The sequence below is a fragment of the Danio aesculapii genome, chromosome 8, assembly GCF_903798145.1.
Source record: "Danio aesculapii chromosome 8, fDanAes4.1, whole genome shotgun sequence".
Classification (NCBI taxonomy): domain Eukaryota; kingdom Metazoa; phylum Chordata; class Actinopteri; order Cypriniformes; family Danionidae; genus Danio; species Danio aesculapii.
In genome coordinates this window covers 44,640,697-44,656,940 of record NC_079442.1, presented here as the reverse complement: position 1 = coordinate 44,656,940, position 16,244 = coordinate 44,640,697, and the positions used below count along the sequence as shown (strand labels likewise).

The 16,244-nt window shown below is 33.2% G+C and overlaps 1 protein-coding gene across 1 annotated transcript in view; it reads left to right on the top strand.

Moving 5' to 3' along the window:
* Positions 1–13,717, top strand: part of slc35a2 (solute carrier family 35 member 2) — a 28,735-nt gene extending 15,018 nt beyond the window's left edge. Inside the window, exons 4-5 of the mRNA XM_056464039.1 lie at positions 1,020–1,708; positions 13,047–13,717. Of these exons, the coding sequence (XP_056320014.1) occupies positions 1,020–1,708; positions 13,047–13,080 (723 nt within the window). The 3' untranslated portion in view covers positions 13,081–13,717. The remainder of the gene's footprint in view (positions 1–1,019; positions 1,709–13,046) is intronic.
* The last annotated feature ends 2,527 nt before the right edge of the window (positions 13,718–16,244 follow it).

Below are 16,244 nucleotides of genomic sequence, written 5' to 3'. Positions count from 1 at the left end.
GCAGGAGGAGTCTGTTAGGTTGTAATAACTCTTCCAAAACCCCTTTCCCGATCTTTCTGAATGAAATGCCTACTTTACTACCTCCATTCAGCCCACGGTCGAAAAAACGAGCCATGCCCGCTGGTTTCTCATTTACAATTTAGTTTCTCTTGAAACTTTGTCACATTACAACAAGAATAACGATCGCAGCTTCCAGTTCACAGGGACTTTAAGGGAGCTAATAATAAATATATAATAAATATATACAGTTGAAATCAGAATTATTAAACCCCCTTTGATATTTTTTCCTTTTTTTTAAAAAATATTTCCTAAATGATGTTTAACAGAGCAAGGACATTTTCACCGTATGTCTGATAATATTTTTTATTCTGGAGAAAGTCTTAATTGTTTTATTTTGGCTAGATTAAAAACAGTTTTAATTTTTTAAAAAACATTTTAAGGTCAAGATTATTAGCTTCTTTAAGCTATATATTTTTTCGACTGTCTACAGAACAAACCATCATTATACAATAACTTGCCTAATAACCCTAACCTTCCTAGTTAACCTAATTAACCTATTTAAGCCTTTAAATGTCACTTTAAGCTGTATAGAAGTGTCCTGAAAAATGTCTAGTCAAATATTAATTACTGTCATCATGGAAAAGAGAAAATAAATCAGTTATTAGAAATGAGTTATTAAAACTATTATGTTTAGAAATGTGCTGAAAAAATCTTCTTTCCGTTAAACAGAAATTGGGGAAAAACAATTTGGGGCGAATAATTCAGGGGGTTTAATAAATCTGACTTCAGCTGTATATATTTCACTTTATGCTTTAACATATTTGTATTTATATAGTAATTTATGTTAGCACTTAAAATTATTTCTGTTTGTTTTTCCAAAGATAAAAAGGATTCATAATTTTTTTTAACACAACATTTAGATAGTCTTTTTACAATATTTTTAGCCTGAAAGAAGCAGGTTAAGTTTAGTAAAAATGAAAAGACTGCAGTGACATGTATTTTGATGACTTCCCCTGCAGGTCACATATCAGCTGAAGATCTTGACCACGGCTCTGTTTTCAGTGCTGATGCTGCGGAAGAGTCTGTCTAGGATCCAGTGGATCTCTCTGGTGCTGCTGTTCGCTGGTGTGGCCATCGTCCAGGTGGAGCAAGAGAGCGGCAAGCAGAAGGAAGCCGTGACTGCGGCCAACCAGAACTACTTCAAGGGCCTGCTGTCCGTCATCATCTCCTGCCTCTCCTCGGGCTTCGCCGGCGTCTACTTCGAGAAGATCCTGAAGGGCAGCTCGGCGTCAGTGTGGATGAGGAACATCCAGCTCGGGATCTTCGGGACTGTTTTGGGTCTCCTCGGCATGTGGTGGAACGACGGCGCCGCCATCGCTGAAAAAGGCTTTTTGTTTGGATACACACCGATGGTGTGGGGTGTCATTTTCAACCAAGCGTTCGGCGGCCTCCTGGTGGCCGTTGTTGTGAAATACGCGGACAACATCCTCAAAGGCTTCGCCACTTCTTTCTCCATCATCGTGTCCACCATCACATCCGTCTACCTCTTCGGCTTCCACGTGGACCTGGTCTTCACGCTGGGCGCCGGATTGGTCATAGGAGCCGTCTATATGTACAGTCTCCCCAAAGCGAACACCAGCACTTCCAGCACAAGCGCGGCTTCATCCAGCAAAGCAGGAGAATCGGAGCTGGATGCGTTCCTTCCAAAGTCAGTCCTGGTGAAATGAGCCAACTAAAAGCGTCTTCTCTGTGTCCCCTTTCATTAATCTCTCTCCGGGTGGAAATCTTAACTCTATTCACTCTTTCAGCTTTCTTTTTTCTCTGCTGCTGTGGGGTTGGGGTCTAAAGCGTCTGCTTCAGATTAGGGTGTTTGTTAAAGGGATAGTTCACTCTTAAAAAAATTACAGATGAAAATTTTCTTCGTTTACACAGCCTTTACTTTTTTAAAAAATTTATAAGTTTCTTTCTTCTGTTGAAACACACAAAAGAAGATATTTCGAAGAATGCTGTAAGAATTGTCTTCCATCTTCTTTTTTTCCTACAATGGAAGTCAATGGTTACCGGTTTTTGGCTTTTCTTTAAAATATCTTCATTTACTCAGCCTTTACTTGTTTTTAAACATTTATAAGTTTCTTTCTTGTATTGAAATACACAAAAGAAGATAATTTGAAGAATGCTGTAAGAATTGACTTCTATTGTATTTTTTTTTCCTACTATGGAAGTCAATGGTTACCGGTTTTTCGCTTTCTTCATAATATATTTGTGATCAAGTAAAATTCTGTCACCATTTACTCAACCTTTACTTGTTTTTAAACATTTATGATGTTTTTGTTTTCTGTTGAAACTCATGAAAGAAGATATTTTGAAGAATGTTCCATGCATTGACTTCCATGGTATTTTTTTCATACTATGGAAGTCAATTGTTACTTCTTTTTAGCTTTCTTAATATATAAAATATCATCTTGTGTGTTCAACAGAAGAAAGAAACTCATAAATGTTTGGAACCGCTTGAGAGCGTAAACAGTGACTACATTTTGGTTTTTAGGTGAACTATCCCTTTAAATGATTTGGAAAGCACAAACCAGAGAGATTTCTTTTCTTTTTTTAAATACCAAAAACCAACAGTGGCATTTTTGTTTTCTTTTCACAAGCATATCTCTCTCTCATTTTTTAATCTCTCTTCTCTGTTGGCCTTAAACAGCATATTCCTGTTAGACAGCTTGATTTTCAGGGAAGAGGATGTGAATATTGTGTGTTGAGTTAATGGACGCTGGGCTGGATTGACTTGAAAACTGATGGGTGAATCTCACAAAAAAACTGCTTTAAATTGAAGAGGAAATGAATGAAAGGATGTTAAAGCTATAGTTGACCCAAAACTGAAAATTCTTGCCATCGTTTACTCTCCTTTTACCTGTCACAAATCTGTTTGAGTTTCTTTGTGCTCAACACAAAAGAAGATATTTTGAAGTAGGCTGGAAACCTGTAACTATTGACTTCCGTAGTATTTCAATTCCTGCTATAAAGGTTGAGGCTTACAGGTTTTCAGCTTGAAATGTCTTGAAAGAAACTCAAAGCGATTTGGAACCTCTTGAAGGAGAGTTAAAAAGCGAGTACATTTTCATTTTAGGCATCGATCATTAAAGTGACATCCATTACTTTAAGTTTCAACATAGATACTCGCATTGTGAAAATGAATCCCATTTAACTCCTAGATTTGTATTTCCACACAATGTAAAAATGATCATAATAGTTCTCTTTATTGTAAAACACTTCTGTCTGCATACAAAATATCTTTAGAATAAGAGCTCATTCATTAACATGAGTTAGTCAGCAGTTATTCAGTTATATGAATGTTAAATAAATATAATACAATATTTATGGCTCTAAAATAAGCAGATGAGAACTTATTGTAAAGTTATTTCATTCTATTATTTTTCAATGCTTAATCATCTTGAATTAAATTCTGTAAAACACCCGCTATCATAACATGTACATTTAAATAATCCCTTTCTTACCACTTCATGCTAACAAGATTTAATGAAAGTAATGTGCTTATTTTTTATTAAAAGTCACAATGCAAGACTTGTCGATGATTTATAAAGGCTCTTTTTTTTTTGTTTCATAAATATACTTTCTTTGAATTTATAATATAATTATTTATTTATAAATAAATATAAAAGAATACAATATTTATAGCTCTAATATAAGCAGATGAGACCTTATTGAAAGTTACTTTATTATTATTATTATTATTATTATTATTTATAATTTAATCATCTTGAATTAAATCCAGTAAAACCCCCACTATCATAACATAAACATTTAAATTATCTATTTCTTACCACCTCATGCTAGCAAGAAGTTATATTAGTATTTTTATAAAAAGTCACAATAATAGTCAATAGTCCATAAAGCAGGCTCTTTTCTCTGTCATAAATATATTTTCTTTTTTATTTATATTTTTTTCTTCTTGTATTATTAATTGGATTTTTAATTAATTTCATTGATTTATTTTTGTCTGTGAAATTGAACCTCGACCTCATCTTTACTGTAAAACACTGTTCTGTCTGCATACAAAATATATTTACAATAAGAACACATTTATCAACACAAGTTAGTCAGCTGTTATTCAGTTATATGAATGCTAAATATAATAGAATACAATATTTATTGCTTTAATACAAGCTGATGAAACCTTATTGTAAAATTACTTTTATTATTATTATTATTATTATTATTATTATTATAATTATTATTATTCATAATTTAATCCACTTGAATTAAATTCTGTAAAACACCCGCTAGCCTAACATATACATTAAATAATCCCTTTCTTACCACCTCATGCTAACAAGACTTTATATAGGTATTGTGCTTATTTTTATAAACAATAGTCACAATGTTAAATAATTGAATTCGTAAATACATTTCTAATATAATATTTTTAATTTATAAATAAATATAAAACAATATGTATTAATCTAATATAAGCAGATGAGACCTTATTGAAAGTTACTTTATTATTATTATTATTATTATTATTCATAATTTAATCCACTTGAATTAAATTCTGTAAAACACTTGCTATCTTAACATATACATTTAAATAATCCCTTTCTTACCACCTCATGCTCACAAGAATTTATTTAGGTATTGTGCTTATTTTTATAAACATTAGTCACAATGCAAGACTTGTCAATTGTGCATAAAGCAGGCTCTTTTGTCTGTCAGAAATATACTTTCTAAATATTTTCCTTCATATATTATTTATTACATTTCTAATTTGCTTCATTTGTTTTAGTCGGTGTAATTTCACCCCGACCTCATCTTGATTACACTCAAAAAATGACTTTTGCTTCCTGTTTAATCTACTTCTATAAAATGAGTTGAAACGACACAATTCTTAAGTTTTTTTTTTTTTGGACAAAACTGAATTGTTTTATGTTCAATCCACTTAAATTTGTAAGTTAACCTAATCTATTTGTGTTGAGACAACATGAAGAAATGTGGAAGCCAGCATTGTTTACAGTGTACATTTGTGAGATTCACCCACAGCTGCTATTTCACGCTCCAAGTGCTTTGCCAGAATCGTAGTGTTGTGAGAATAGAGAATGAAAATAATGGTTGAAATTAAAAGCTGTCTGCCATGTTTACAGATGAAACATGGCAATACCTCATGGCGGAATCCGTATCAGTGGCAAAGAGCTTGAGCGAGTGGTGTCTGTGGCAGTAATATATGGCACCTTGTAGCCTGTGTGATCAACTAGTGAGTGTTTGTGGGATTCCCAGATGAAGCGATGCTTTTAAATCAGCTTGCAGGGAATAATAAGCCCTCCTTTCCAATAATGCGATGTTTGAGATGTCACAATCGACACTTGGCTTTGGAAATGATCTAATTTACAAACGGAAAGTCTCTTAACACAGTGTTCCTCAACCATGTTCCTGGGGGACCTGGGATTTGCATATTTTTCTTGTCTCGTTAACCAAACTCACCTGATTCAGATCATCAGCTCATTAGCAGAGACTAGAAGACATGTAATGGGTGTGACAGACAAAGAAGACATCCAACACATGCAGTGCCGGTGGTCTTCTAAGAACGTGGTTGAGAAACACTTCCTTAACACATGGTTTCCGTGCGGATTCTTGCTTTTCCACCTGTGGTTTCATCTCCGGCTCTTTTCCTTTGCAGGAAACTGACTAACCTGGTTATTTTCCAACCTTAACGGCACCTTAACGAAGGCTGTTTTCTTTTTTTGTGTGTGTGAGTGAGAGGGACTAGTTTTGCTTAACCGACAAATGGTTAACGCTGTGCCTTTCTCAAATCAACTTGTGACTGAATATATATGGTAACTATATATATGTTAATATAATTCTTACACTGTACATAATATCAAAGTACTATATCTTCTTTTTATGATGCAAAAAAAAAAGGAAGATAGTGGATTTCTCTTTACGTTGTGTATTGTACAGAGGAATTTTGTGCACATATTTGATACAGATATGCCAAAACTGTTCTCAGTAAATCACCTCAAGAGCTCGTCCTGATTATGAATGTTGTTTTCGTTTTATTTGTAATGTTTTTTTAATTTCACAGCAAGTAAATGTTAAGGTGATGGATGGATCATGGGTTTGAGTTTGGTTGTGGTTTCGGTAACGTTGATTTTGGGTTTATTTTTGAATGCATGATTGAGTTTGTATAAGCTGAAAAGGACTGGGTTAAGTGCTGCTTGATTATTTACGAAGCAATTAATTACGTTGATTTATTTTTTATGATTTTGAGGGAAGGAATGTGGCCTGATTCTGTTTACTTTCTTTGTTTACATGAGCATGAATAGACTTTTGACACTTTACAATGAGGTCTTGTTTGATAGCATTAGCTCACATCAACTAACAAAGGATAAACGTACACTTCCTGACAAAAGTCTTGTCGTCGATCCCAGTTGTAAGAGCAACAAATACTAACCTGACTTATAGTTGATCATTTGGAAAAGTGGCAGAAGGTCGATTTTTCTGATGAATCATCTGTTGATCTGCATCCCAATCATCACAAATACTGCGGAAGACCTGTTGGAACCTGCATGGACCCAAGATTCTCATAGAAATCAGTCAAGTTTGGTGAAGGACAAATCATGGTTTGGGGTTACATTCAGTATAGGGGCGTGCAAGAGATCTGCAGAGTGGATGGCAACATCAACAGCCTGAGGCATCAAGCATTTGTGCTGCTTATTACATTACAAATCACAGGGGAGGGCAAATTTTTCAGCAGGATAGCGCTCCTTTTCATACTTCAGCCTCCACATCAAAGTTTCTGAAAGCAAAGAAGGTCAAGGTGTTCCAGGATTGGCCAGCCCAGTCACCAGACATGAACATTTATTGAGTATGTCTGGGGTAAGATTAATGCATTTGGTAAAATGAGCATAATCTAGAGGCATTTCATATAAGCCACTTCTGATACCAAATAATCAACTAGAAGTCAAGTTATTACTTGTTCCTAAAACTTTGATAGGTGACAAGACTTTTGTCAGGTAGTGTATTTTTACAACATTTTTTAACATTTTAGCTTTGGTAAAAACTTAATTGGGTCAATTCACATATGAAGTAATATAAAGTAATGTTAATAAATGATTTGTTATAATCACTGTTAAAGAACTTTTCTATTGTTAGCTCTTAAAAACGAAATATGTGAAATGTTAACAAATTAAACAACATTGTAAAGTGTTACTTTAAAAAAGTCAACATGAAATCATGTCAGACTCTATTTACTTGGTTACAAGTTGCTGATCTTAATTAACCTCGGGACTAGTTATTTTTTAGTTATCCAAAAAACAGGAACAATTTAATAATCGTCAACTGCATCCTGTAATAATAGTTCAATTATTATAGTAGATTACATGTCGGATGAATCGTTACATTATTTGCAAAAGAAAATGTTTACAATGTAATTATTTATCCGACATGTAATCTACTAAAATAATTGCAGGATTATTACAGGATGCAGTTGACGAGTTTATTATGCAGTTTATTTTATTTTTCCAGTTTTTTTTTTTTTTTAATTACTAAAAGTTACTTGACTTAAAGTACGTTTTAACAGAAAAATGTATATATTTATAATCTTTATATATAAATTAATATATATTAAAAAATACACACACACACGTGCACACACACACACACACATATGCACGCACACACAGGTGAAGTCAGAATTATTAGCCCCTATTTTTTTTTTTTTTATGTTTGCCAAAGGATGATTAACAGAGCAAGGGAATTTTTACAGTATGTCTGATAATGTTTTTTCCTCTGGAGAAATTCTTATTTGTTTTACTTTGGCAAGAATAAAAACAGTTTAAAAAAAAAAAAAAAACATTTTAAGGTCAAAATTATTAGCCCCTTCAAGCTATATTTCAGCATAATTTATTGCAACTAGTTGCCTGAGAGACATTTTTCATTTAGTTTAACTTGATGTCTTTAACTTGATAAATCAAATTAAATTATAGTTTGGTTTTATTATTTGATATATTTATTTATTTAATTTAATTATATGAAATACAAGCATAAATGTCAGAAATGCGCTAAACGACTACAACTCAAACAAATTAAAATGTGAACAAATAGAAACAAATAAAACGTTGATAGTATGATAGTAATGATTCCGTTTTGACCGCCTTTCAGCTAAACATCACTAAAAATAACTAAATATTTCAGTATGATGACGTATTTCCAACAAAAATACAACATTTAGTTTTAGTTAATATTTGTGCTCCTTCCCTCATCTTTCACACTAAGCAAACAAACTAACGGTAGAAGGGGTGTGGCTAAGGTTATTTCACCCAATCCGTCAATCTCACATCATCAGAGAAGAACTCATTCCAGAGCAGAAGCAAATGGTTAGATTTTGATTGAAGATTACCACAACAAAGTGTTTAATTGTCCACTTTAACATTAGCAACTTGCGCTAGCAAAATTAACATTGTAAATTTGCCTTTAAAGTCTGTGCGAAATCAAAATTGACGTTTATTTGCTAGTTCTCGTTGTTATTCAGACGAACAATTAACCTGTGCTACTTAATCCACTGAAATAAATCTTTTGTTTAGGGTAATCTTCAATCAAATCTGATCATTTGCTTCTGCATTTGGAGGGGCGGTCCTCCTCTGATGTCAGTTTGATGCTTTCAGCCACAATAATCTTAGCCACGCCCCTCCCATCGTTAGTTTGCTGAGGGATTGATGCGCACAAAGAAAGCTCCGCCCCCTACTCAATATTCCCTTTCAGTTGGAAGTAGATCAACATCCTAAAATAAAAATCTCCCGATTCTGACAGTCTTAAGTAAAAAGAGTCGCGAATATCCTTTCATGTTGACTTTGAATCACAAACATTAATGTTACCAGTTCCCTGCAGGTCTCAAGCTGATAGTCTAGATCTCAAAGCCCATCACTGGATTGTTTTCAGAGACTTTATCAGAAACTATGAGCCGAAAGTGGCCTCAGGCAGCTAAAGTCAGTGTGTGTGTTTGTGTGTGGTTATAGATATGTAATCCAGAGATTTGTGTGTGAGTGTTTGAGAATTTACTACAAGCCATTTATTTCTGACGCTTATGCATAACGTTTGACCATCATGCAAATCTTTCGTATTTGTTTATGATCATTCTTATGATGGTTGCGTTTCAGAATGTGGTTTGAAGTGAATATTAGGGTTAAAAAAAGATGGAAATCCTGTTTTATTTTCTACTTTTAGCTCGTCGGCTTGGTTTTTAAACGTGAGCCGATCACATGTACAGGAATATGAAACGTTGCACATGTCCGGTTGAGATTTTTTGTTCTGTTGAGTTTTTTTACGTGTCGACTGTCAACACGACACGATTGCAGACAGACTGCACAGATTTCATCATCGCAGCAGATTAAAGAGGACGGTCTCTGTAAAGCTGGTCTCTGGCACTATGATCAACATTGTAAATAGTCTGTGAAGAGCTGAAGTAAAGCCACTGCTGGCTGATTTCTTATAGTGGCCTCTTTCTTGAGGCTGACAATAAACATCCAATAGAGAACAGAGTTTCTGTTTTTTTACATGAGCCTCAGAAGTCAGTCTTTCTTGCGTATGTGTGTGTGTGTGTGTGTGTGTTTGCACAAAATATCAGTCATTGAAAAATGAGTTGAATCTGATTAAAATGTGTAGATATTTGACAATAATAAAATAGGATTTAAAGTTGAAGTCATAACTGTTAACCCTCCTGTGAATTTTTCTTTTAGATTTTCCAAATAATGTTTAACAGGGATTTTTCCACAGTATTTGCTATAATATTTTTTCTTCTGAAGAAAGTCTTATTTGTTTTATTTCGGCTAGAATAAAAGCATTTTTTTGTTTTTAAAAAACATTTTAAGGTCAATATAATAATATAATAATAATAATTATTATTATTATTATTATTATATTATTATATTGACCTTAAAATGTTTTTTATTATTATTATTAGCCCCCTTAAGCAATATTTGTTTTCAATAGTCTACAGAACAAACCATCGTTATACATTAACTTGCCTAATTAGCCTAGTCAATTTAGGCTGAATATTGGCGTCTTGAAAAATATCTAGTCAAATATTATTTACTGTCATCAAGACAGAGATAAAAGTAAATCAGTTATTAGAAATGAGTTATTAAAACTATTATGTTTAGAAATGTGTTGAAGAAATCTATTCAGGGGCTAGAAATTCTGACTTCAACTATAGGTCAAACTGTACAGCGTGTTTTGTGTTGGCTATAGTTAGCATGAACTAACAAAGAACAATTGAGCAGCAACTATTAATGTGTATTTAAGATTAGAAGCTAACATTATTTCATGCACTGTGAACTAACATGAACATTTGTGTTACTTAACAAAAGGAATTATGTATGGCCCTTTAGGCTATTTACAAATTAGCCAATGTTATTAAGTTTTACCTGGAATTTGTATTCTTCTTCTTCTTCTTCTTCTTATTATTATTATTATTATTATTATTTCGTAGATTCCATGAGTTATTATACTGTAGTCAGGTAAAAACTTTATGGTTAATTTAGTTGAAATGTCAAATAAATATAACTTATTATAGCTACAGTAGTTGACAATTAGCTGGCAAGAAGGTCAGTACTGGGTTGCAGCTGGATGGGCATCCGCTGTGTAAAACATGCTGGATAAGTTGGCGGTTCATTCCTCTGTGGTGACCCCTGATGAATAAAGGGACTAAGCGGAAGAAAATTAATAGTTGACAATCAAATATTTCTCAGTCTCCTTTAGTTTTTGTTATAAAAGAACTTGCGCTACACAAAAAAATTATAAATATATTAAAGAAAATCAATATCAGTGACACCAAATCAACACTGTCAAATAGCAAAATAGCAGGACAAGGAAGACAGTATTTTAAAGATATTTCTCTGTATTGTTCTAAATGTTAGATGTTTTTTATACGTAGTGCTCAGCATGAATGAGTATGTCTATATATATATATATATATATATATATATATATATATATATATATATATATATATATATATATTATACATATACATGCAGTTGAAGTCAGAATTATTAGCCCCCCTTTGAATTTTTTTTCTTTTTTAAATATTTCCCAAATAATGTTAAACACTGCAAAGAAATTTTCACAGTATGTCTGATAATATGTTTTCTTCTAGAGAAAGTCTTATTTGTTTTATTTTGGCTAGAATAAAAGCAGTTTTAAATTTTTTTATGAACCATTTTAAGGTCAAAATTATTAGCCCCTTTAAGCAATTTTTTTCGATAGTCGACAGAACAAACCATCGTTAAACAAAAACTTCCCTAATTCCCCTAACCTGCCTAGTTAACCTATTTAACCTAGTTAAGCCTTTAAATGTCACTTCAAGCTGTATAGAAGTGTCTTGAAAATATCGAGTAAAATATTATTTACTGTCATGAAGACAAAGATACAATAAATCAGTTATTAGAAATGAGTTATTAAAACTCTCCGTATAAAATAAACAGAGGGGCTAATAATTCTGACTTCAACTGTATATACATACATACATACATACATACATATATATATATATATATATATATATATATATATATATATATATATGGACACACACAACTATGTGGTCCTTCACTACTTATAGAAAGGCTTATAAAATCAGCTTTCAGTAATGAAAACTGTATTTTTGGATGTTAAAAGTTGCTGCAACCACAGCAAGTTATTATAGGTGATGTTTCTCAATGTCTGCATGACTGTACTAACTTCTGTCTAAACCCTTGCAAAATAACATCCCTGCACTTCTTGCATTCAAATACCTGACCAGAAGACTGCATTTTGAGATGGTTTTTCCACTACAGATGGAGCAAATGTCATATCACATTCACAGACCTTTATGATGCAGACTTTCTCAAAGAGAACAATTATAACCAGTGTGGGAAATAAGTATTGAACACGTCATGGTTTTTTTCCTGAGAATAATATTTCTAAAGGAGCTGTTGACATGGAGTCGAACCAGATTTTGGTAAAAATCCAAACAATACAAACATAAGAATAAAACAAAACATAAAACAATCTGAAAAATGAGTTTAATAACAATAAAATGACACAAGGAGAAAGTATTAAACTACTGAAATGTTTTAATACTTTATATAAAAGGCTTTTTTGGAGATGGCAGCTTAAAGACGCTCTCATATGGAGAATGAAGTCACATGCATTGCTTAGTTTTTCACAGACTTCAACAGAGTGTAAGAATCTTGATGATTCTGTGGGTCTCGTCTCAAATCTGATCTTTATTGTGTATTTTCTATTGGATTCAAGTCAGGTGATGGCTGGGCCATTCACGAGTTTACACTTGCAATAGTTTCAGAATAAAGCGTATTTGGCGTGCTGTCCGGGGAGAGGGCTCTGAGCTCGGGGAAGACACCCAAACTCGAGTTATTCCTCTTATTAGGAAACAGAGAGGAATTGGGATTCGAGCCCGGCCCCAGAACGCTTCCCCCTGGATCGTAATGCTTAAGAGGTGAGGTGACGGGGTGGTGGAGGGATGCTAAAGTCGTAAGATGCTGCAGGTAAGACAGCTTTGGTATATATAGGGGTTTGGTCAAGAACTGATTGGATAATAGAATAATTGTCAATGGCGTATTTGATACTGAAACTTCTGCGTGTGCTCCTCCTGAAATTTGTTTATAAAACATCACTTTTACAACTTGATTTTCTTTCTCTGAAACCTTTTGAGAGTTTCCTTGGCTGTGTTTTGGATCATTGTCTTGCTGAAGTGTCCACCCTGATTTCATCTTCATCATCCTGATAATGTTGAACTGAAGCAGCTAATATTCATTTACACCGAGGAACGTCAGAGGGTTGCTGGTGACGAATTCAATACTTATTTCCCCCACTGTAAATAGTTTTTTGTACCTGGTAATAATAGTGTTATCAAAACAGGAAAAAATTATTTTGGTTACAAAGGTGTCGCATGCTTCCAGTCATGTAAAGTGTAATATACATGCATACACACATATATTTAATGGATCTTTTTCTTCTCTCTTTTCTTTTGCTTCTAGTCACAAGGCGCCAGGAAAGAAGAAAGGAAATTGAACAAACATGATACATTGGAAGAAATTAAGAAAACTCATTACACCTACAGGTCCAACACTCCTGCTTTGTTTCCAAAGGGAAAAGAAATTAGGGTTATATTTCAAGTGCCTTGTTATGCTCACAATATTAAAGTCTGATTGTGCTGACTTACTTTATAGAACCTCATATTTATGTGATGTGTCTGATATTCTGATCGACTGAAGTTGTATAAGTTGCTAGTATAAAAAGGGATATTTTGTGTGTTTTGAATGGTGGAACTGGAGATAAGTATAGATGAAAGCGTCCTCGTCAAACTTAAAATTCAGAAGGTACTGTGTTTTTTATACATTTTTAATTTATTTGTACTTTATTTGCATTCCTATGCTTTTTGACAAAGATGTTTTGCAGTGTTGTGTGTTTATATAGCTATCTTTCTTGTACTAGTGCCTTATACATTTGGACTGTTATGTGTGTGACCATTACAGACCTTCTCCAAAGTGCGAGAGTTCAGCTGAACTGTTATATGCATGAATCTTACTCCAGATGATGAAGGATGATTTGTAGATGATGAAATCTGCATCTCAGACACGTTGTGGGTGTAAGTCGCCTTTTCTTGGATTTTGTCATAATATCTAGGCCTTATTAATATGGAAAGCATCTTGAAGCCTCTTGAACAAAATAAAAGCTTCGTCTTTTCAACATTAAATGTTCAGTCATTTCAGAAGATAAATAAATCCTATGGTTGGAATAAATACTGTTTTAAAATCTGATCTGCCTTGTTAATGTCAATGGGTCAAATAGAATTACATTACATTTTGGTGTGTGTGTGTGTGTTAAATTATATGTAAAACTATAGTGTTTTATATAAATAGTAAGTTGATTAAGTGCTAGTAAAGTTCTTTAAATCTATTTTTAAAAACACTTATAAACTTTAAATATCGAAATATGTCTGAAATAATGTTTAATTGAGTGTAACAAACTGAGCTTTTGCTGCTTGTTTAAACTACTTATTTAAAATTAACAACACAATTCTTAAGGTTTTTCTGGGGACAACTTAATTGTTTTATGTTCAATCCACTTGAATTTGTAAAATGATTAAGTTAACATAATCGATTTTTGTTGGGACAACATGAAGGACTATGTGGAATCCAGCATTTTTTTTACAGTGTATTTAAAAATGAAACATTATTTGTCAACTATTTGTGACTCTTTGAGCACAATGTACTGTCAGATGCAGAGGCGGGATTAGTGATTTGGGGGCCCTAAGCAGTTCCAGTCATGGGGTTCAACAGTCCTTAAACAAAACTATTTGTAGTTTTATAATTTTTAAATTAATTTTGCTGTCTTTTTTCTATCACTGAATCTCCTTTTCAGTGTTTTATCTTAAAGAAATCTCTTCATTTTAAATGATTGGTTTTCTTAAAATTAATTCATAACAAATAAATAAATAAATAAATAAATAAATAAATAAATAAATAAATTTAAATTGAAAACAATAAATAGTTTTTAAAACTGAATCTTTACCTGACTTGACTGCTGGACTGCTCCATGATTGAGGGTATAAGACAAATTTGAGTATATGTTACAATTACATTTAAATTGAATTTGTTAGACCCTCACCAATACAAAATATGATAGAAAACGACGTTATGTGTATAATTTATACTTCTAGGTATTTATTGGGGGCCCCCAAATTTCTTGGGGCTCTAATCGGCTGCTTACTTCACTTATTGGTTAAATCCGCCTCTGGTCAGATACACTGGTTTATTTGGGGATACAGCCAAAAAAGCATCGTATGTGCCAAACAGATCCAATTATCTTTTATGACAAAAATCCTGTTCCATGATGCCAATTTTGTACATTTTATACTTAGTCTTGCTAAACACTTCATATAGATAAATATAAAGGCAGTTTTCTCAATATTTTTATTATTTTAAACCCTCAGATTCTCAAATAGTTATCCAATGTGGTCTCCCATCCAGGTACTCACCAAGCTCAGCCCTGCTTAGCTTCAGTGAGTTACCAGTCTTGGGCTGCAGGCTGATATGGCTGTGGTCCAAGCTTGTATTTTATTGTATTTTAACTTGCTGATATATGGAAAAAATCTAGTTTGAAGGCTATTGATGAAGTATAAACATTTAAAATGACAATTAATTACTATTTCGGGGGAAAACTGTGTTCCTTAAATACAGTCTTTTAATATGTCATTAAATAACTCTTGTTGTAAATATGATGTTTTGTGTATATTACACTGAATGACATTTTAACGAGCGTCTTCTGTAATTCATGGTTAAAAACAATGCTAGCTAGTGTATGTGCAGTGGTGGAAAGAGTACTGAAAATTCATACTCACGTAAAAGTACCATTACTTGCCTAAAAATGTAGTGCAAGTAGAGTAAAAGTATCTGTTGTAAATATTACTTAAACTCTGAGTAAAAAGTAGCATTTTCAAAAGGACTCAATACTAGTGAGTAGTGAGTATTACACTGTAAAAAGCTGATGCATTTACATCTAATTTCTGGATGAGTGTAAACTTAACATTCTGTAGTGCATTTATTAATTGCCCAGCAGGCACACAACGCCACAAGACGTTAATATTAGGTTAGATTTAGGTTGTGACGTCAGGTGATCAAAATTCAATGTCTAGCCAGCATCTTTGGACGTTATTTTGACGTCCAATAACGACATCAAATGACGTTGAAATTTGGTTGATTTTAGGTTGTGTTGATAAGAGACCAAAATCCAACGTCGAGCCAACATCTTACACCAACATCATATTGATGTCAAATACTGACATTTACTCATTAAATATGGCAACCAAAATCCAACATCTGATAGACGTCATGGTGGTAACGTCCACACAATGTCAAGCTGTAACATCATTAGACGTTGATATTTTGTTGATTTTAGGTTGGATGTTGGACATTGAGGTCGGCCTGACGTTGGGTTCTGATGTCAAACCGATTTTCATTTCCAAACAAAATGCGTCGCCCCCACAACATTGGGGTACAACGTCAATCTGACGTCATGATGCCATTTTGGTCATCATACAGTAAACATCCGTCATCTTCTCATCAGTGACATGCATCTAAATAGTCTCTGGGTCAATGCATGTAAAGATTTTGCACATATTTTTGGACACTTTTAATGTTTCCAAACAGTTTGCTGCAATTATAAATCACCCA